The sequence below is a fragment of the Castor canadensis genome, chromosome 3, assembly GCF_047511655.1.
Source record: "Castor canadensis chromosome 3, mCasCan1.hap1v2, whole genome shotgun sequence".
NCBI classification, from domain to species: Eukaryota; Metazoa; Chordata; class Mammalia; order Rodentia; family Castoridae; genus Castor; species Castor canadensis.
In genome coordinates, this window is record NC_133388.1 from 122,325,025 (window position 1) to 122,347,621 (window position 22,597).

At 34.9% G+C, this 22,597-nt stretch overlaps 1 protein-coding gene and 1 pseudogene across 4 annotated transcripts in view; one reads left to right on the forward strand and one right to left on the reverse strand.

Annotated features, from left to right (window-relative positions):
- Positions 1 to 20,273, reverse strand: part of LOC109675982 (G1/S-specific cyclin-E2 pseudogene) — a 29,982-nt pseudogene extending 9,709 nt beyond the window's left edge.
- Positions 1 to 22,597, forward strand: part of Pde7a (phosphodiesterase 7A) — a 105,011-nt gene that overhangs the window by 23,713 nt on the left and 58,701 nt on the right. Inside the window, exon 1 of one of the 4 annotated variants that reach the window (XM_074068594.1) lies at positions 20,628 to 22,391. The exons of the other annotated variants lie outside the window; for them this stretch is intronic. Within the exon in view, the coding sequence (XP_073924695.1) occupies positions 22,332 to 22,391 (60 nt within the window). The 5' untranslated portion in view covers positions 20,628 to 22,331. Of the gene's footprint in view, positions 1 to 20,627; positions 22,392 to 22,597 lie in introns of those variants that run through there. 4 annotated transcript variants of the gene reach the window in all.

A 22,597-nucleotide genomic window follows, 5' to 3' on the forward strand; every position in this document is an offset into this window, starting at 1 on the left:
AAGGACACATGTGACTAAATGCCATATGACACCCTGTATTGGATCCTGAAACAGGACATGAGTTGGGAAAGCTTGTGAAATCTAAATGAAGTCTGTATTTTAGTTTATAGTGTTGTATCATTAGTAATTTCTTAATTTTTATAAGTGTACCATAGTTATCTAAATATTTATATTACATATGCTAATGCAATTTATACATATGTATATGCATACATGTATTTATATATGTAATGTAAGTGTTATGTGGTTATGTAAAATATTAACTTAGAAAAGCATTATAGAAATTCTCTGTGCTATCTTTATAACTTTTTGAAAACAATATAAATGTTAAAAATTCAAATGAAAATTTTAGAGTTGAAGAGTATAATACTTGAAAGAAAAAATTCACTAGACAGACCCCATAGCAGATTTGCAATGATAATAAGAGGAATCAGTGAACTTGAAGACAGATAATAGAAATTACTTAACTTGAAAACCATAGAAAAATGATTGAAGTAAAATGAACAGAAAATCATGAAAAATATAACATGTAAAACATATATGTAAGTGGTAGTCTCAAATGGAGAAATGTACAGAAGATGGCCTTTTGGAAGACTTTCCAAATTTGATGAAAACTATTAAATTACACATCTATAAACTCAGTGAACTTCAATTAATGCAGAGTAACTCACTCATTGACATAGCATTGTCAAACTGTTGAAAGAGAATATCTTGACTGACCCAAGAGAAAAACAACTCATTACATACAGGGGAGCAGAAATAGGTTAATGGCTGAATTTTTGTGGATCAGTGGAGGCCAGAAGGCAGTGGGATGACATCCAGAGTGCTGAAAGAAAAACTGTGGAGAATTCTGTATTAGCAAAATTATTCTCAGAAAATGAAGGTGAAATAAATACATTCCTACACAAAGACTGGGAGAGTTCATAGCTGGTAGACCTGCCTTAACAGGAAATGCTACAAGAAATTCTTTAGGTTGACAGGAAATGACATCAGATGGCAACTCAGACCCACAAGAAGAAGTGAAGAACACTGGAAATACCAATATGAAGGTTAATAAAAATAGAAAAAAATATGTATATATACATATATATTGATTTCTCCTTTAAGAAGTATTGAAACAAATTTAGTGCCCCTCCCCCATGAGCATAAACATTCATCCTAGCTATAGACTAATTGACTTTACCTGTTTACCTCTTGGGTCTATAAGTTAGACTGTGATGATGGTCCTCAGAACTTTTAGTTTCAGGACTCCTTTTCACTCTTTATTTAGCACTCCAAAGAGCGTTTGCTTTATCTGGGTTTTCTGTATTGATATTTATTGTATTAGAAATTAAAACTGAGGAAACTGTTAAATAACATTTAGCAATAATAATTTCATGTTAATCTAAATACCATTTTTCTGAAATAATCTATATTTTCCAAAGCAAAATAATAAGAAGAATGGCATTGTTTTATGTTTTCAAATCTCATTTGTGTCTGCCTTCATAGAAGACAGGTTTTCATCCATGCTTCTGCATTGAACTTGGAATTTGTCGCTTTGGTTGAGATATGTGAAGAAAATCTGGCCCAAGTCAGGTGTAGTTGGAAAAAGGAGGTATATTTTAGAAGCCTTTCCATATAACTGTACTATGATATGTAGAAATTCAAGTAGTAGTTTTGTAAAGGTTAGTTGCAGTGTGGTATCTAGAAATGTATCAATGAATTTTTATTCTTGATTACATTAAAATCTGTCATTCTGTCTTACACTTTGAGTGAATCTTTTAACAAAGCATACGTTTATCTCTTTGATCCAGTGAAAGGTTGGTGGGTCCTAATAGCACACTTTGAGAATTGTGGAACTGTTTTGTCATTTCTAACTTTCATTGGAAATTTACTATGAAATGAACATACTCTTTTTTAAACAAAAAGCTTTTGGAACACTTAAAGTTGTTCTGTGAGCACAAGTTTTTTTGTGTTGTAATTGTGAGTTCCTTTTGCTTGTTTTTGCATATTTTTAAATATTTTATTTTGTACTTTGGTAATCAAAGCTCAGATTCTATTTATCTGTAATGGATAATGAGATAAACAGTTTTCTGACTGAAGTAGATTAGAAAACTCAGTATTGCAGAAGGGTTTAATTTAAACTCCTGAAGGTGGACTCATAGGTTATCATCACTATGTACTTGATTTAAAACCTAATTATTAAAAAGGAAAACCTAGTGATGACATCATCATCATCATCATTACAGTAAATACCAGTATAAACATCATTATAAACATTACCTGCTCGTGATAAAATAAAATAGTTCAGAAGGATAGAAAATGCAGTTAAAGGAAACTTCTTACCAGTTCCCCAGAGTTAAGCAATGTTTATAGTTCTTAAATGTTTTTCCTGAAAAATTATTCACATATAAAGGTATCTTTATGTATTATAATTATACATGTGAAAGGATTTTTTAATGAATGATAAACTGTATATTTTTTGTAATACAAAGAATTTATTGCATACATATTCTTAAAGGTTTTGTTAACACGTATTAGTTGCACATATTAATGAAGTCTGATGTGAAATTTCCATATACACATGCAACATATGTATGTTCACATTCTGTTTCCCCCTGAAATTTTCACTGAAATTTTTTTCTTTTTTTTTAAATTTTATTTTATTGTTTTTTACATTTACTTACATGTATATACCCTCCCGAAATTATATTTTGGTCCCTGGCCTAAGGATTCATTTCTAATCATCTTTGGAAAGCTAGAATTTCATGACTTCCATTGTATGAGTGTGATATAATTTAATCATGTCCCTACTGATGAAGATACTAGGCTAACAGTATTTTTTTTTTGTAGCACTTAAAAGATTGTTGCAGTGAATATCTTGCATATGTATCTTTACATTCCTGTGTGAGTACATCTGTGTTATACATTTCTAACAGCAGAAAAGCTTGGATCAGAAGCTGTATGTATGTACAATTTGGGTATCTCTAGAAGGGTTACACTAAATTACTTCCTTACTACAAAACTCTTACGTAAACTTTAAAATGTCTCCCTTGTGAACCAGATCTTTTCTTAAATTATCACAGTGAGTTCATATAGTGAAGCATGTGCTATTATCTAAATCTATTTAGTTCTGGGATTTGGATAATGAAAGTAGGGGCAAAGCAGATAATTTAATATCCTAATCCGTTTGGTACCAGTGCTGGCTAGTGAGAGTTTGAATTAACTCAGATATCTGTTGTTTCTTATATCCTCTCCATGTCCTCACTGGTGCTGAGGTATTATCAGTCTGTAATTCTTGTCAGTGTGATGTGTTAAAATTAAAAGGTGTCTCATTACATTGGTTTTGCTTCCATTGAATTATAAATGGTGCTATACATATTTTTATGCTAATCGTATTTTATTTTTTAAAATACGTACCGGTCAATTATCTTCTTACCGCATTGCAAAAATATATTACAACATTAAGGAAATGCTGTTTTCTTACAGTATTACTGATATTTTATCTAATCTCTTGACTTTTTAAGGTATTCTCCACCATACCACTCTTGGACATATATCCAAAGGAATGTACATCAGTGTTCAAGAGAGATACCTGTATATGCATGCTCTCTTCACAATAGCTAGACTGTAGAATCAGCCAGGGTGCCCAACAACTGATGAATGGATAAAAATATTACACACGCATGCACACATCATGGAATATTATTCAGCCATAAAAACAAATGAAATTATGTCATTTCCAGGAAAATGGAAGAAACTGGAGATCATCATGTTGAGTGAAATAAGCCAAGCTCAGAAATCCAAATATCACATGTTCTCACTCATTTCTCTAACCTAGACCTAAAATGATGTGATGATGATATTGGTAATGGGACATAATGAGAAGGGGGACAGTCTGGGGGTGAGCAGGAGGAAAGGAAAGGAAAAGATACTGAGGGGTGAAGAGGATGTAAGTACCTGTACATACATATAAAGCCAGGATAATGAAGCCTACTCAACACTGAGAAAAGCGGGGGAGGAAGGGGAAAATGGCAATATAATGGAGGGGGTGAATTTGTTCAAAGTACACTGTGTACATGTATGGAATTATCACTGTTGCTTGCCCATGGGTACTTCATCCTTCTCAAGGCTCAGCAAATTAGAACCTTCATGCATTTCTCTTCAGTCACCCCTTAGAGTGTGCTGTCCATTTCCTGCTGGGAGTCAGATTGACAGAGCTTCTCCCTTCCATTCCTCCTCTTTTCCTCATTACTGCTAAAACTTAATCTTCCTCCTCTAGTCTTCTTTGAGATCTGTCAATACAAAATAAATTTTTCTTCAGAATCTGTTATAATTGATGTCAGCTTTATTTTTACTTGGCATTAATTTTAAATGGAATCTTTCATTATGTTCTGTAACTATATGTAGGCACACGATTTTCTATGTTAATTTTGTAAATCAGATATGTACTGGATTTATTGTTTCTAACAATTTTTTAGTACCTTTTATTATTTATTCCATAATCATCTGCAAATAATGCATCACCTGCCAGTAGTGATAATTTTGCCATGATCCCACTTCAGGTTACTAGGAAGTATTTATTTGGGAATGGTTGTTTACTTTGTTCATATGTATTTTAGGGTATCTGTTGATGATTGTCTTCTAATACCTATAGTAAATTACGTTAGTAAATATGCTAATAATTTATTCTTATATTCCTAGAATGCTTCTTACTAAGTTAGGATAAATTGTTCCTTATTATTCTTTTAATGTTTCTGCCTTGCTAATATTTGATTTAGGAATTCTGCACCAGTATTTTTGAAATCGATCTATAGTTTTCTCTTTCTACTCTGTCATATTTTGGTAGATCAATCTGTTGTTTGTTTTTGAGATAAATAGTAAAGCAGTAGAGAAAAGAGGTTTTAACTTTTTTCTTCCTTTTTTGAATAGAAAGATCTCTGCAGCAGTGAGCATGTTAACTTGTTACCAGGGAAACTGGCATCATACATCACTGGTTATAAAGCTCTCTTTTGTATCAGAGTATAACAAAGTACAGTTGTTACAAGACTTAAAATATGTCTGTAAGGAAGCAGAGATACAATACCATCTTTCAGCTGATAGTTCTTTCACTTACTTTATCTCATCCTGCGAAGAGGAAGGGGAAGGTATTATTAGCCCCATGTAGGAAGTGACATTTAGGGTCAGAGATTGCTGCTTGCCAGAGGTAACATGGCCAATAAAGTTTGGCTCTAAAGCTAGACACCAAATCTTCTGCTCCATAGTCCAGTGCTCCTTTATTTCATTGCCACGTCATCTTTAAGAATAGAGTGAATGTGATTTCATGAATCACATCACATGCATGTTTCAAAATAGGAGAGACTTTGGCTGAGATTATATTTTGATAGCAATTGTGTATTAAACACTTTTCTTTTAATGCATGTTATATTCAGTGTATGTTTGTAACATCTTGAGGTAGTTAGAGAAGAGGTTTATAATTTTGTATTACAAATAGCAACCCCAAATCACAAATTTAAAAACTGGAGCTACCTCCCTACCTGAAATGGTTGTGTAGGCTCTTCCTCAATACAAATGGAAGAAAATAGTAATGTGTTTTTGTGCTCATGTTCAAATAGTACTAAATTTCTTTTCTCTGTTCACCTCCTCCTCCTCCTTTTGGTGGTACTGGGGAAAATTTCTTTTTAAAAAACATGAATTCTATTTTTCTTATTAATAAGTTAATTTGTGTTCATGGTGAAGAAAGGGAAAAGACCAGGCAAAAATATACGAATCATTTTTAATCTTTCCATCCAGAGATAACCTTATGAACACATTGGTATTTAGCTCAACAGTCCTAGTCCTATTTGTTTTGCTCTTACTGTGCATATTTTGTAATCAGGTTTTTAAAAAAATTATATTAGCAGTTTTCCATATTATGAGATATTAACTTATAGCAATGAATATCAGAGAGGTTTTTCTAAATAGTAACCCAAATACATGCAGTATTTTATTGGTAAAAATTTAACTTTTAATAAATAACTTCTTTATGGGAATAAAAAGGTAGGCTCACCTTTTTATAGGGTTATATACATAGGTGTGTTAGTACTTGTTTACCAGCTGTATGTTTGAAAGGAGACTAATCCTGATTTATAGCACTTGCCAATTTCTGAAACATACATACTCTGGTTGATTTGAAGTAATTAATGTAATGTCATGAATGGGGAATTGAGAAGTGCAGAATTGGTTCTCCTGAGCAAGTATAAGCCAGCTCTACCACATCATTGATTGTATCAGTTAGACTTTTTTAGTTTACTCCCAAATTCCTTAAACGAGATTTACCAGTCAGGTATGGTAGTCCACATCTGTAATCTTAGCTACTCAGGAGGGGAACGGAGGATGATCACAGTCTGAGATCAGCCTGGGCAAAGTTAGCATGAAACTATGTGAAAAACAAACTAAAAGTGAAAAGGAATGGGGGCATGGCTCAAGTAGGAGAGTGTTTGCCTAGCAAGTGTGAAGCCCTAAGCTCAATTTCCAGTACTGAAAAAAAATTATATGCATATATTACTAAAAGGACTGAAAGTTGAATGACTCCAGGTTTTGTTAATTCAGCAGCAGCTTAGCATCATCAACTCATGTTTTTTCTGTCTGTTTTGCTATTTTCATTGTGTCTGTGTTGTCCTCACTCTCATTCCATCATGTTTCCTTTAATAATTACATACATCAAACACGACAGGCAGAGAAAGCCTGTTTCTTCCTTTTTTTTTTTTCTGTTTCTTCCTTTTATATGATTTTAAGTGCAAAGAAATCTGTTCAAGAGGCTCCCCCATCAGACTTCCTGTCACAGCTGATTATTTCACCTGGCTATTTCTAAACCAGTCTTTGGAAGAGAGATGGAACCATTATGACTGACTTGGCTCAGTGAGGGCCCACTCTTCACAACAGGTTGTAGCCCCCCTCCATGGAACACATGACTGTTGAAGACACATGAACAAAAGTTTGCTTCTTTTAAGAAGGATTATAGAACTAGTTGTATCTGCTGGATCTGAGATGACATACTTCCAGTCATGTTACCATCTTTAATATTTATTTTACTTTGTGTGGTAAAAGTTTTCATTCATCTAGGATAAAAATGCAAATAGTAACAATATTCTGCACAGCTAATTCTGTGAGGCCACTGTTATTCTGATACCGAAACACAGCAGAGACATCAGAAGAAAAGGAGACTGATAGTGCTTATGAATATGAGCTCAGATCTCTTATAAATACAGAAATCTGAAACAAAATACTAGCAAACTGAATTTGCTAGCAAAGTACTAGCAGCATAGAATTTTACACCATGACGAAGTGGAATAGATCCAAGGAATGCAAAATTCACTTAGTGAACCAAAATCAATTAATATAATGTGCCATGCCTGTAGACTAAAACAAACAAACAAAAAATCGGCCACATGGACATCACAGTAGATGCAGTAAAAACATTTGGCAAAATGTAGCGTCCTTTCATGATAAAAATACCCAGAAAGCTAGATATGATGAAAGACTGGATACTTTCCCCATTAGATCAGGAACAAAGTAAGGATGTCTGTTTGTGCTTATTCTACTCAGCATTGTGCCAGGGTTCTAGCCAGGTCAGTTAGGCAGTGGGGAAGAAAAAGACATCCAGATTGGAAAGGAAGAAGCAAAACTTGTCATAAATGATGTGATCATCTATATAGAAAATACTAAAGAATCTACTGAATCATTATTAGCTCTAATAATTGAGTTTAACAAAGTTGCAGGATGCAAGATCAGTATACAAAAATCAGCTTTTATTTCTGTACATTTCAAGTGAACAACCTGAACTTTAAAATTAAACAATTTAGGAATAAATTTAACAAAAGGAGTGTGAGATGTATTTCTGAAAATTGCAAAGCATTGCTGAGAGAAATTGAAGATTTGAGTAACTGAAAAAACATCCAATGTTCATGGATCGGAAGATCTAGTATTCCTAAGATGGTAGTGTTCCCCAAATTGCTCTGCAGATTGCATATAGTCTCTTTCAGAATCCCATCTGATTTCTCTATAGAGTTGACAGGTGATTTGAAAAGATATACAGAATCACAAAGGGTCTTAAATAGTGAAAATGATCTAAAAAATGGGAGATCAAAGTAGGACTCTGATTTTAAAACTTGCTGCAATCCAGATAGTAATTTAGACAACGAGGTACAGGCTTAAGCGTGGATATGGATCAATGGAATAGAGTTGAGGGTCCAGAAATAAACTGATGTGTCTAGGTCAAATGATTTTTTAACAAGGGTGCCAAGGTCATTCATTGAGGAAAAGAACAATATATTAAACAAATTATGCTAGGACAACTAGATGGCCACATGTAAAAGGAATGAATTCTGAGTATACTACTGGGATGAAAGCCAATTCAGAACCCAAACTCTGCAAATCAGTAGCACATGTATAAAACATTCATATACAGGCTCAAAGGGGCCAAGAGACAGCTTAATTTAAGATTTGTATGAATATATTCATCTGGCAAGGTAAGTTAAATATTTAGGCAGGGCTACCCAAAGAGTTAAATTCTAAAGTGTTTGAATATGTACATTTTTTTCAGAGATAATTTGCATACTATGAAATTTGCCCTTTTAAAATAAACAATTCAGTAGTTTTTAGGATATTTTCAAAGTTGCATAATTTTTCACTACCACTTAATTCAGGACATATCCATCACTTGCAAAAGAAATTCAGGACCCATTAGCAGCCACTCCTTACTCTGCTGTCCCCCAGCTCCTGTCTATATATTTACACATTAAATACATACCTTGTTTTCTACTACAAATTTAAAATAAAGTATCTAAGAATTAAAGTATAATTATCTCAGAAACAGTTTGAAAATTTATGTTTTATAGAATTTTTTTATTTTTTAAAACATTTTTATTATCATATAATAGTTATACAGGAGGTTCCATTGTGACATTTCCCTGTATGCTTACAATGTATCTTGTTTAAGTTCATCCCCACCATTGTTTTACCCCCTCTTTGCTCCCCTAATTAAAAGCTGTTTCTGCAAGTTCCATTGTTCTATTTTGTTACACGTATATAAAGTACATTGACCATATTCACTTTCCTTCACCCTCTCCATTCACCCTTATCCCTCCAACTAGTATAAGATCTGTTTTGTATTCCTTCCCTTCATTATTTAAGTGTATATTTGTTGTTCAGAGGATTTTGTGATGGTATTTCACCTGTGAATATATTGTACTATAAACAGTCTAATCCTCTTTATTACTCTTCCTTATCCTTTCCCACCACCCCCTATTATTCAACAGCTTTCAGTATGTTTAGTTATGCCTTCTTCCTACACAGATACAGTATATTTCAATATTATTCACTCTCATTTTTTCCTCTGCCTAGTCCTTGCAAACAGTCCTACTATTGCAAATATGCCATCTCTGTATATAGATACTCTGTTTTCCACATGAGAAAAACCATTAGACCTTTGTCTTTCTGAACCTGACTTACTTAGCTTAACATGATGTTCTTCAGTCCATCCATTTACTTGCAAACAGCATAATTTCATTCTTCTTTATGGCTGAAAATACTACATTGTGTGTGTGTGTGTGTGTGTGTAATCACATTTTCTTAATCCCTTCATCACTTGTGGGCACCCAGGCTGCTTCCATAATGTGCCTATTGTGAATAGTGTTGCAATAAACATGATGAAGCATCTTTATTGTATCCTGACTTACATTCCTAAGCATTCACTTTAAATGATTTTAGGTATTTCTGTGTTTATAATGAATCAACTAATTATTTCATATTGGGTATTTAGAGTGTTTACTATTTTTCACTATTAATGTAATGAAAATGTTTATAGCTAAAGTTTTTAAGTTCATCTATAATTATTTCCTTAAGATTAATTCTTGAGAGTTGGCTGGCTAGTTAAAATATTAGGTGCAGTTTTAATTCTTTTAATAAACATTGCCAGAAAGTTTGTACTAATTTTCACTCAAATAATAATGTAAGGATTACTTGCATACATTTTAAGTTATAATAATGCAGTAACTGTATTTTATTTTTTATGTAAGGTGGTGTTTATTTCCCAATTAAATGTTTACTTGACTAATTTTGAAAATTGCCTTCTATTCAACACTTCAGAAACTTTTCAGTGAACATAGCCGTAATTTTAGAATTAAATATGTTTCAAATGATTCCTTAAACAGAGTAGAAGGTCCAGATATGAACCATGCAGCTGTGCCCACCTAATTTTTTGACAAAGGCACCAAAAACATACAATGGAAAGAAGACAGCCTCTTCAACAAATATTGCTGGGAAAACTGGATATCTGCCTGTAGAAAACTGAAACTAGATCCATGTTTGTCACCCTGTACAACTATCAACTCAATTTGGATTAAAGGCCTTAATATAAGACCTGAAACCTTGAAGCTAGTGTAGGAAAGAACTGGAAGCAATAGGCATAGGCAATGACTTCTCAGTAGAAATCAAATGGCTTAGCAACTCAGAGAAAGAATTGGCAAATGGGACTACGTGAAATTAAAAAGCTTCTACACAACAAAAGAAATGGTCTCTTAAGTTGAAGAGGCCACCCACAGAATGGGAGAAATTCTTTGCCAGCTGTACATCAGACAAGGGATGGATAACCAGAAGATACAGGGAGCTCAAAAAACTAAACTCCCCAAAAATCAATGACCCAGTGAAGAAATGGGCAAATGAACTGAACAGAGCCTTTTCAAAGGAAGAAGTTCAAATGGCTGAAAAAGACATGAAAAAATGCTCACCATCCCTGGCCATAAAGGAAATGTAAATCAAAACCACACTAAGATTCCACCTCACTCCTGTTAGAATGGCTACTGTCAAGAACACAAACAACAAATGTTGGCGAGGATGAACCCTCATACACTATTGGTGGGAATGTAAACTAGTTCAACCATTATGGAAAACAATATGGATGCTCCTTAAAAAAACTAAAAATAGATCTGCCATATGATCCAGAATACCACTTGTAGGGATATACCTGAAGGAATGCAAGTCAGCTTACAACTAAGGCACCTGCACACCCATGTTTATTGCAGCATTATTCACAATAGCTAAGCTGTGGAAACAGCCAAGATGCCCCACTACTGATGAGTGGTCTGGTATTTATACACAATGGAATTTTTCTCAGCCACAAACAAGAATGAAATTTTGTCATTTGAAGGTAAATGAATGGAACAGGAGAACACCATCTTAAGTGAAGTTAGCCAAGCTCTGAAGGCCAAAAGCCATGTGTTCTCCCTCATGTGGAATATAGACCTAAAACAAATGCAGCAAGGGACATTGGTCACAGTAAAGGGAGGCTGCACACAGGAGGGATAGGGCAAGGGAAGGAAGCTAAAAACTTGAATGTGGTTGATGTGCTGTCTTTACAGGAATGAATATAGTAATCTTAAACTGGTCAAGGCCACCATGGGAAGTGGACTAGGGAGGAGTGAAGAGAACTAGAGGATATGAACCAGTTGGGGTTGTAATAAGTATATGCCTGGAAACATCACAAGGAAACTTCCTGTGTAGCTATCCTTATCTCAAACTAGCAAAATCATGTTTTTCTTTTTATCTTTTTTTCTTCTACAAAATTAGAGAGAAGGAGGTCCTACAGGAGAGGGGCGGTTGGCACCAATGGGAAGGGGGAGATGGCAGGGAAAGGGGGTAGGATAGATAGGTATGAACAATGTATACACATGTATTTAAATGTAAAAATGATACCTCAAATTGTTTCAAGAATGGGAGGGGGGATAAAGCAGAGCAGTGGAGGGAGTGAATTCAAATAGATATATTTGATACAGTGTAAGAACCTTTGTAAATGCCACAATGTTCCCCCACCCAGCACAACAATAGAGGAAGAAAAAAATAAAAAAAGAAGAAAGAAACAGTTCTTCAAATAAACTAAGCTGATGTGATGACAGTTTATATTATGAGTCCTAAACAAAGAACTCTTTAAATATAGTTTATAGTACTTATAAACTATCTGTACTGTATCTGACTTGTTCTTTTTTTTTTTAAGCAAGGAGTTATTTTAGTATAGAAGGATAATGTAGGGAGAAATGGGGGAAGAAAAGAAACATTTCCTGCTCCCCACACAGAAAGTGGGAGTTTAGACTTCACTGATTGGTTCTTAATTGCCATCGAATAAATCAAACCTTTCAGCTTTATCAAATTACCTGTTTTAGTTTTTATTAAGTTTCTGTGGCAAATCTTTGAAATAAGCATATCTGATGGCCAGAAATGACAGAATTTAATTATTTTTATACCCACTTGTTGAAGCTGTTAAAAAAAAGTCATTACAGTAGAAAATATATGCTACAGGAGAGGGAAGGAAGAATATGTGATAAGGTGCTGTCCTTGCAGTTTGATGAGAGGGTTTAGTGTTTAGTGTTCTTTGCTGACCTTGACCATACAGGTTTTTTGTGTCATATCAGCTGATGCAACACCTTTTTAAAAAAGAGATTTGGAGTACTGACTGATGCATATCTCTAGTACTGAATGATACATATCTGTAGATATGTGTGTGTAGAGGTGTTCACAAATACACCTCTTGCCTTTGCTGCTTTGTTCTTTCAGTGCTGATGTCTTATCACCCTCCAGTCATTGGTTCCCAGCTGATGATCACAAATTCCATGATACTCTGGAAATTGGGGTTATGAACTCACACGTACTTCAATCTGTAAACTTAAAAAAATCTCATGCATGTATCTATTAAGTGTTCTTCAAATATGAGTACTGTAACTACTGCTGTGGTTCATTAAATAAAATTTTTTTAACATAACTACCAAATTCACAATAATCTTACACTGCTTTTTCCATAGTCATTGGATACCAGAATAAGGGCTATTATGTTGGGAAATCAAAATTTTGGCATTAAAAAGTGTTTATGATACTTCCAAAGTTTAAACACTACCTATGCCAGCCGTGTCTCATCTCCTAAGAGAGTAGAATTGCGATTTAGGACTCTGAAGCACTTGCAAATTTCTGACTGGTTTAACATTGTTAAATGCACGCCTAGTTATTAATGCCGATAACAGAAAATCTATTATTACTGTTGGAAACCATGAAAAGGAACATTACAGTCAAACTTTTACCTAATGCTGAGTTTGTTTGTTTTGGAGACAATGTCTTGCTATATAGCCAAGGTTGGTCCCAACTCTGGTTCTTCCATTGCCTCCCAGGTGCTGGGATTAAAATGTGCTCCACCACACCTGCCTTGAGTTTGTTTTTTAAGTTCCAAGTCTGTCTCCTACCATAACTTAGAGAAGCTGACAATTGAAGTGAATGTATCTGCTCAATTGAGAGGGGAAAGCTATCTTAAAGAATTTGGATGAGTCTTTGATGTGCTTGAATATATTACCAAGGCATGGTTAAAAGGAGTTAGGTAGTTTTTAAAGGTTTGCAAATTTTAGTTAATGACTTTTTTTGGACTATGTGAGAGAATCAGATAAGAACATCTTGGGTAAATTCATGGATTATCTTTACAAATTTCTATTCCTTACAAGGCTGTGTACACATACTTTCCCATTATCCTGGTGGAGAAAACAGAGGCTTGGAATATAACTCATATCAAGACTACATGGCTAGGGAAAGTAAACCTTGGACTTGAGTCTTGATCAGATGATCCAATGCCAAAGCTCTTCTGCTTCAGTTTTAAGAGGATTTTTGTTAGTATGATTTTCAGATTTAAGAGAATCCCAAACTTTAAGAAGTATTATGAGCATATTTTTTTCAATGTGCCTTTTTATTGTGGTAAAAATAACCCTAACAATTGTACCATTATAACCATTTTTAGGAGTAAAATTTGTTTTACTCATCATTATGCATTTCCTGAACTTTCTCATCATTCCAGACAGAAATTGTCCCCCTTAAACATTCATTTGGTATTTTCTCTCACTAGATCCCTACTCTACTTTTATCTCTAGGAAGAAAATATTTTTAATGAGAAAGTTTTATTGATGTTAGATGATATAGATTAACTTTTAATTTTCTTTGCACTGTTAATTATAAATGGCTTTCTTTTGAACAAGAAGTGCCATGTACTTTAATGCAAATTATTTTGCCTTAATTCTTTGTCTATTCTATTTTAAAGAAAATGTTATAATTATATATGCTAAATTCAGAAGGCTTTTATTAAATGTAAGCAAATGGTGTTAATTTAAGAGAAGATAGTTCTTTTTTCTGCAACTATGCTTCTTTTTTATGCATTGTTCTAGTTAGAACTCCTTAAGTTGCATTATATTTAGTCTTAGTTATCTTTGCAATTAAATTCCTCTTAGCAAATCTAAGAAATGATCTTGTATTTTACCAGCCTGCATAAAATTGTGTCATGTTCTCTTGGCTGTATACCACCATGCTAGGTTTATTTGTTGAGATGGGTGTCTCACTAACTTTTTGCTCTGGCTGACCTTGAACCACAATCCTCCTGGTCTTTGATTCCCAAGTTGCTGGTATTACAGGTGTGAGATCAGCATCTATTTAGATCTTTAGCTTGTACTTTTAAATTGGGCTATTTGCCTAAATTTATTAAGGTATGAGTTTCTAAAATATATGTATATGTGTACATATATACCGCATGCTCAATATAAGTTCTTTGTTAGACCTATATGTTACAGATATATCCTATGAGTCTTTGGATTGCCTTTTCATATCTTAACTCTGTCTTTTGAGAGCTTGTTTGGAGGTTCTAGCAGGGGAGCTCAGCTACTTGCATACCCTTGACTGAAGACTGGTGCTCATCTGTCCAAGATGACCATTCTCTTTGACTAAGCATGCAGCTTTGGGAACTTTGCACATGGAATGATAGGGGAGGAGGGGGACACCTACCTAGCCAGTTAGATAAACCGAATCAACCCTGACAATCAATGGGGTGACATGTCACAGCCAGATCACCCTCACATCCTTAACTCTGTTTAATGAGATCAAGTTAATGCATTTTTCTTTTATAATTAGTATTTTTGTGTCTAGAGATGCTTACTTAACCCAAGGCCATAAATATATTCTCATACTTTTTTCTTAAGACATTTTATTATTTTAGCTTTTATATTTGATAAATGATCTATTTTTAATTTTTGGTATGTCACGAGATTGAATGCCACGTGCTTTTAAATGTGTTTATGTGGTTTTCATTTATTGTATGTGTATGTTTTGTGTTATGTTTTGATAGCTTTTATTTACTCACTTTCCCTTGAATTACTTTGGCACCTTTGTTGAAATCAGTTGAACACATACATGTGAGTTTATTTCTGAACTCTTTGCTAGGTTCAATTGATCTGAATTTTTGCCTTTATGTAAATATACTATTTTGAATTAAGGTAATTTATAATCTTGAAATCATTTAGTAGAAGCCCTTCAATCCTGTTACTTACTTTTTTCTCCAGAAAATGTTTGGCTATTCTATGTCTTTTTAATTTCTGTGTACATTTTAGAATTAGCTTGTAAATTTCTCCAAAAGCCTGCTAGAATTTTAGATTGGATTGCATTGTATTTGTGGATTAATTTGGGGGAAATTGACAAAACTGACATCTTTTTCTTTCTTTTTTTCCTTGGTGGGACTGGGGTGTGAACTCAGGGTGTCTTGCTTGTAAAGCAGGCACCCTACTGCTTGAGCCACACCTGCAGTCCATTTTGCTCTGTTTATTTTGGAGATGAGGTCTTGAACTATTTGCCTGGACTGGCTTCAAATCGTTATCTTTCCAGTCTCAGCCTCCCAAGAAGCTAAGATTATAGGCATGAGCCACCTGCACCCATCTTGGAAATTGACACATTGAAAACATTGAATGTTCTAATCTGTAACTTGTATATTAGTTTCCTAGAGCTTCCAAAACAAAGTATTAAAAACTGAACAACAGAAAATTATTTTTCAAAATTCTAGAGGCAAGGCTGGGCACTGTTGGCTTCACCTGTAATTCCGGCTATTGGGCAATTATAGGACTCACTTGATCTCTCAGGAGTACCCTTCCCTGCTTGTCTAAATCTGAAAACGGTATTTCATGTTTTCACACTAAAAGCCTAGATTTCTAATTATATGGTCCATTAAAATTACCTTGTAATTTGTTTATCTTGTGTATATTTTAGTTGGCCAAGACTTATCTCACTTCTGATCGTATGTACACACTGCCTTTTCTGCCTGGAACACTTTTCCCTACTTTTTTTTTTTCCATGACAAACTCTTACCATTTAAAGGTCAGATTTTACATCACTTTTTCCTGGTGGTCCTCCTTGATTCTGCCAGCTCCTGGGTTAGATGTTGGATTGGTCATGCAAGAGCATCTTACATTTTCTCTCTTCCCTTTTTCCTACCCTTTTTCTTTTCCCTGGTTTCCTCCTTTGTAATATATGTGGAGATGAAATGTACTATTTAATTCAAAGTGCCTGAGTATACTTAGAGGTGAAGTTTTTTCCCCCTTTACCTACAAATGTTTTTCAGGCAGGCAGAGTGGCTCAGGGGGAGTAGTGTGAGGCCTAGAATTTGAACCCCATTACTGCAAAACCCCATTGCTGTCATTTAGTGATTAGTAGCTTTGAGGAAGTCAGTGTGGGTAGGTCACATGTGGGATGTTGTGATGGATACTTTGTCCATTGAAGAACCTTTAATAACAGTAACTTTCTTAGAATTCTTTGATTATTAAATTGAAGAAGATATTTTTGGTGCAATAATTTATTTTTTATTTATGAGAAAAGTATTTTCTTTCTAGTTTCAATTTCACAGAGTTATGATTGATTGGATTTTGTTTAAAAATTACTAATGGAAAGATGTGCCATGAATTTGATTCAAGCTTGCCTAGAGTTTAAAATTAAAGTTTTTACCTCACAAAAGAGTACGAGCTGTTATAGAATCTTCAAGTTGGCAGAGACCTTAAAGCTCATTTTTTTCCTAGCTTGCCCCACAAGCTCCTCCACAGAGGCTGGTTTGAGACAGCTCCTCATACATGGTTCTACTTGTAAAAAGTTCCTAGGCAGTATTATTGAGTCAAATTCTATTTTCCAGAAATGGGCCATCGGTCCCACTTCTACCTTCTGTAATTTCACAAAATTAAGTTATTTCTCCTTAGGGTATTTTATCTTACAGCAATTTAACACCTGTTCTGTCTCTCCATTTATTTCATTTCCTAAAGCATCTCAGTTGTGAAACTCGTCTTTATATTTTATTCCCATCTGCATTTAAAAATGTAACTTCAACTGTGCTATTCAGAACCGAATTCAATCTTGTACATGTGAGCTGTATTAAGGACAGTAGTGCATCTTTGACTTAGATATTTCACAGACTCGTAGTGCTTGTCAATATTTCCTTCATTTGTTGTCTCTTATTAAACTAGAATTTAAACAAGCTTGCCTTTTTATTTTATTTATTTTTTGGTGGACCAAGGTTTGGATTCAGGGCTTTGTGCTTGCAAAGCAGGTGCTCTACTGCTTGAGCCATACCTAGTCCATTTTGCTCTGGTTATTTTTGGACATGAACTGTTTGCCTGGACTGTCCTCGAACCATGATCATCCTGATCTCAGCTTCCCAAGTAGCTAGGATTACAAGCGTGAACCACTGGTGCCCAGCTCATGCTGACCTTTTTAAAACATGAAATTTAAAGCCTTAAGACTTGAACCAAATATAATATTACACTCCTGTACTTTCAGCTGTTTGGGAGGCTGAGGCAGGAGTATACTTTGGGCCTGAACAATATAGCAAGATTTCCTCTTTTAAAAACAATAATAATAATGACAAAAACCATTAAAACTAAAAATCCATTTCCATTAGTCTGTTACACAATTTATTTTACATCAGAATGCAGGGAAATTTAAAACAGTTTCTTGTAATTTAGCATGCTGATTGACATATTGTGTTTTACATTCAGATTAAATATGCTTTTGTCTGATCTCCATGCCAGTAAATAAACTGTGCAGAACAAGACAAGGTCAAATGGAGAGCTCTGTTAGTTACCTCCAGAATTCTCCCACTAATTTGATTCCAAGTAATTTATTTCTGGATATCTTTGTTTGTTCAGCTAACAGTCTCCCTAACACATTGCTCTCTTTTTGTTTTTAAGGATGTCACTAGAGACTGTCCTTGCCCAATTAAGGTGTTCCATCCTGGACATTGTTCTGGTCAAACATACTAGAAAACTTACACGTACAGCACACCCATTGTGTACTCCTTTTCTCTGTCCAAACTCTGCAGTTGTAGGATCTCTACTATTGTTTTTTCCCTTTTAGAGATTGTGGCAACATTGCCATTATGTTTTATGACAATTTTCCACTTTTCCATAATTTTTAAACTATTTTAAACAGTTGTTCAATATTCAGATCACTTAAGTTTTCTTGATCTCATATGATGAGGTTTTGTTTTTCTGGGCTAGAAGACTAACCCAGGACATTTTTTGTAAAATGTCCAAGAGTTTTATTACTTCCTGCACAGTGGGAGGAATCACATGCCCATTTCTATCTTAATATTGGGCTGTTATATGACAAGAACATAATTCAGAGCTCTAAATCAATGTGAGCAAAAACTCTGAATTGACTGGTAAAGCTCCCATGTTACCATATCTTTTAAGTAAGTTTTTGTTGAATATGTAAGCTTAGCTTTTTTCTCGGTTTTTTATTTCTTGAAATTCATGGTAAGCCCTGGTTTTCAGTAAAATAAACAAAACACTCTGATTACATGTTATTAAAATGGGCTGGAATTCAAAGTGATAAAAGCACAATTGGAGGGTTTTACTATATTGTTCACATTTTCTGTCATAAATCTGCCTAACAATTTCCTGAAGGCACTACATTTGTGTAAAGAACTCTGTGATAGCCTATTTCTGTCCTTGGGATTCCAAAATTATAGACACTGATGTCAATGCAGATCAGGTTAGCCTAATTTGGTCAAGAGAGGGCCATGCTCAGTCTCTATATGGATAGCTAAAGGCTGTTGCCAGGATTGACAGGTGTCTTGTGGGTGGCAGAGAGCCCCAGGGATAAAATTTGCTCTTGGATTACTTCTCTAGGAAACAATGATCAAAGTCATACCTTTTCTCTATTGATCACACTCATAAAATAGTGAAATCTACTTGTAGCTTAGTTTTTCTGGTAACAGACTTATAAATACCAGAAAGATAAAAAGGTCTATATTTTCTTATAATATAAAATTGTTTTTGAAAGTTTAATCTGTTCCTATGCATTAATTTTTCTGGAGTTTTCAGCCAATTTATTGTTGCCCTGCTATGTCTAAGGATTTTTAGACAAGTAAGAAAGCAATTAGTGTAAGAGAATATATTTGTTAGTGTAAAAGAGGCAACTGATTTGACAACAGCCTATTTTTATTTTGTCTTATTGAAAAATTTTTATTAAAAGAAGCTTTTTAGCTTATCAAGAAAAATTAGTACAAATATATCACAAAATAAAAAGAAAACGAGAAAGTTAAATGTATTGCTTTAAGAAAACTATCTATTGCTTGAAGTTTTTGGAAGTTTCAAGTAACATAAACATGTCATTAGCAGTGAAGACCTTATGATTCCAGGCATAAACTCAATAACTATTTCTACTCAAATAGGAAATTTTCTGATCAGAGAAAATTGTGTCTTGATTATCTCTGCATTAATAGTGTCAGGCATATAGCAGAAATTTTAAGAAGTAGATGCTGGGGGATCCATTTCTGGGCTGGTGTGAGAAAAAGAAAGCCAAGAGCTTTCACGCCTGAGGAGGTTCTCAGGCACTTGACAAGCACAACGCAGTGCAAGCCACTCTTAGGGAGCACTGTGATTGCAGTTAAGCTCAGTTTAGGTGAAGCTCGAGTGGTTAGGGCATTATGATTTATAGGTCTTAAATATTTTTAAATTTTGTGAAAATGTATTGAGAACCTACTATGAACTGTCATTCTTTTGTAGATATCATTTAACTCCTGTGAAGAAAAGAAATAAGGCACAGAGGGATGGTGGATTGTCCAGGGTCATTCAGCTCATGGCCGCAAAGACATACAGCTAGGGTCTTATCTCCAAACTTGGTAGAGTTTTGAGATGATAAAATGACCTCAATGGAAAATTTATTTAAAAGAGAACACTTGGGGGCAGGGGATGGGCTCCCTTTCTTACTGTCTCCTTTTTATTTTACTTTTTCTAATTCTTTCCCTTCTCTTCCTTTCAGGTTTTCTCTTTTAAGCTAAAATAAAATACAGACATTTATAAAAATATTTCAATACTGTGTAAAAATAGCAATCCCCTATTTACTTTTCGAATCGTGACATTATCTGAGCAGGTGATTGGTGGATCAAGCAGTGTGAAGCAGGGAAGCATTCCTGGGATAGGCATAGGCGTAGTGGGTTGATTTGGAGTGTGCAACCGAGGTCCACATGGCGGAGAATGACCCTGAAGCCCTTGTTTGCTCCTGGTCCTGGCTGCCCAGCCACCTACAGATGGGTCAGGCTAATGTCACTGTGCTGCTGCTCTGTCCCATTCCTGGGCATCCTTCACATTTGGTTTCTGGAACCTTACTGGAGTAAAGAGTCTTAACAGTGGTTTGTGTCAAACTTAGTCTTATGACAAAGTAAAAACATTATCTTGATCCATGCAAGGATTAGCATATTTCACCTTGTTAGTTCTGTAGCAAGAAGTGAAAAGTTTAAGGCCCTGTGTTATGAATGATTTCAGTTTAGGAAAATTTTGATTTAGAAATGTAAATTCTGATTTCTGCTTCATTTTGACAGGTGTGGAATTAATTCATTTAAAGAAACTCTTTGTAGTGAGGATTGGATAGTGAAAACAACAGTATTATATGAAATAGTTGTGCTCTTTTCTAATATTTTAGAGCCATCATTTATATAAATGTGGCTATGCAGATGACTTTGTCTCTTCATGGACTGTAGTCCATGACAGTCTCTCATCCCTTTACAGAACCTCTATAATGGAAGCCTTACTGCCCAACCAGTCCCCTACCCCACCTAGCTATACTGACCAAAATGGTGTTTTTAAAATCAATAGCTGCTAAACTTCTTTAGCAGGATAAAGATAGAACAAACATCTTCATGAGGCCTGTCGAAGGCCCTTGCATGGTCTGGTCAGTGTTCCCCACTACCACAGCCACATCTGACCCCAACTTTCTGTACTTGAGTTGCTCTGGTTGTCTTTATTTATGTCTGTTGCTCTTGCCCTGCTTGGTTTTGTCTCATTCGTTGGCCTAGCACCTGCTCTTCTGTCTGCAGGATCATTCTTCCCCTTTTTTATACTCTTACTCCATCATGTTTCAGCTTAGGGACATTTCTAGGACTCTGGAAAGAAATTCCTCACCTCTTAACTAGGTCAGAACCAGACTTTGTTGGCATTTCCTACCTTTGCTCCATTGCATTTGGCACAGTTGCACTTTTCTGTTTATTTGCACAATTTGATTAATACAGACGCTAAACTGTAAGTGTCACAAGAGCAGGAGCTGTGTCTGCCTTTACTCAATGATTATATCTCTGCCATCTAGCATAGGGCCTGGTACATAATAGCAGCTTAATAAATATTTGCTGAATACTTGAAGGAAAGTTTCATGAAAAGGTTTTCCTCAGCAATCTACCTGGAGTCTGCTGGCTGCTATGAGAGCAGATGAATGAATAGATGATGGATGAATAGAGGCACACGTTATCACTGGACAGCTTACACTCAGGAGAGCAACATGCACACAGATAGTATAATATATAAACTATATTGGCATTAGGGTTTAAAAACAAATACTTTGAGTTATTTGAAAATGTGCTATTAAGACTGGCCTTTGTTACTAAGTCCGAAATGAGTGAATTATTAATGTTTAGTAGCACAATATTTATGACAGCCCCTAGTGTTCATAAAATAATCCTAGCTCCCTAGGAAACAAAAAGTGGAAGAAATCCAGTGTAGAAAGTTAGAAAGAGTAAAATACATTAATTTTTCAAGTATGAGGCCATTATATCTATGAAATTGGCCCGTGTGAAAAAAAATGGGAATTTTTAGTCCTGCCAAGTATTTTTTAAAAACTGTTTCAAGGCAGTCTGTTAATAAAAAGATAGTAGAAGTATTCGGGGCTAGTGTGAGACCCCTAATATCTATATTTTGTGAGATTGTTAAGTCAGCTGGGTTTTTCTCCCTTTCTCCAACATTTCTTAAGCTGTTCTACCCCAACACTGGAGTTGTGCATTAAGCAGGCGCTGGACCCAGAAGGCAGGCTGGGCAGTGCATTCTCAGAGCAGTCAGGTGATCACTGTTGGAAGGCAGCTGCTTGAGGTTCAAGGCAGTCAGTGTCCCCTCTCTTCTGCCTCGGGACAGCTGGTTATTTATCAGACTCTTAAGTCTTCCTGCTCATTGCTCACTGGTAGAGGGGAGAGATTATGCTGTGGGCTTTTGATCGATCCAATGGGAATTACATTGATCTGGTGCCTGGCCTTGGTTCTTATTAAGTGGATCACCTCCAAGGTAGGCCATCTTTACTCTTAGGATTATGACATTAATCATTAACTTCCATATTTGATAGGAATGAAGTAGCTACACAATTTTCTTCTTTTGCCTCAGTTTTTATTTCTCTGATTCAAAGAGCTATGAGTTCTATCTGTCAGCTAAAAGACTTGAAATTACTACTTGTAATTTCTATTCTTACCTCACTTTATTTCTTCTTAATGGCT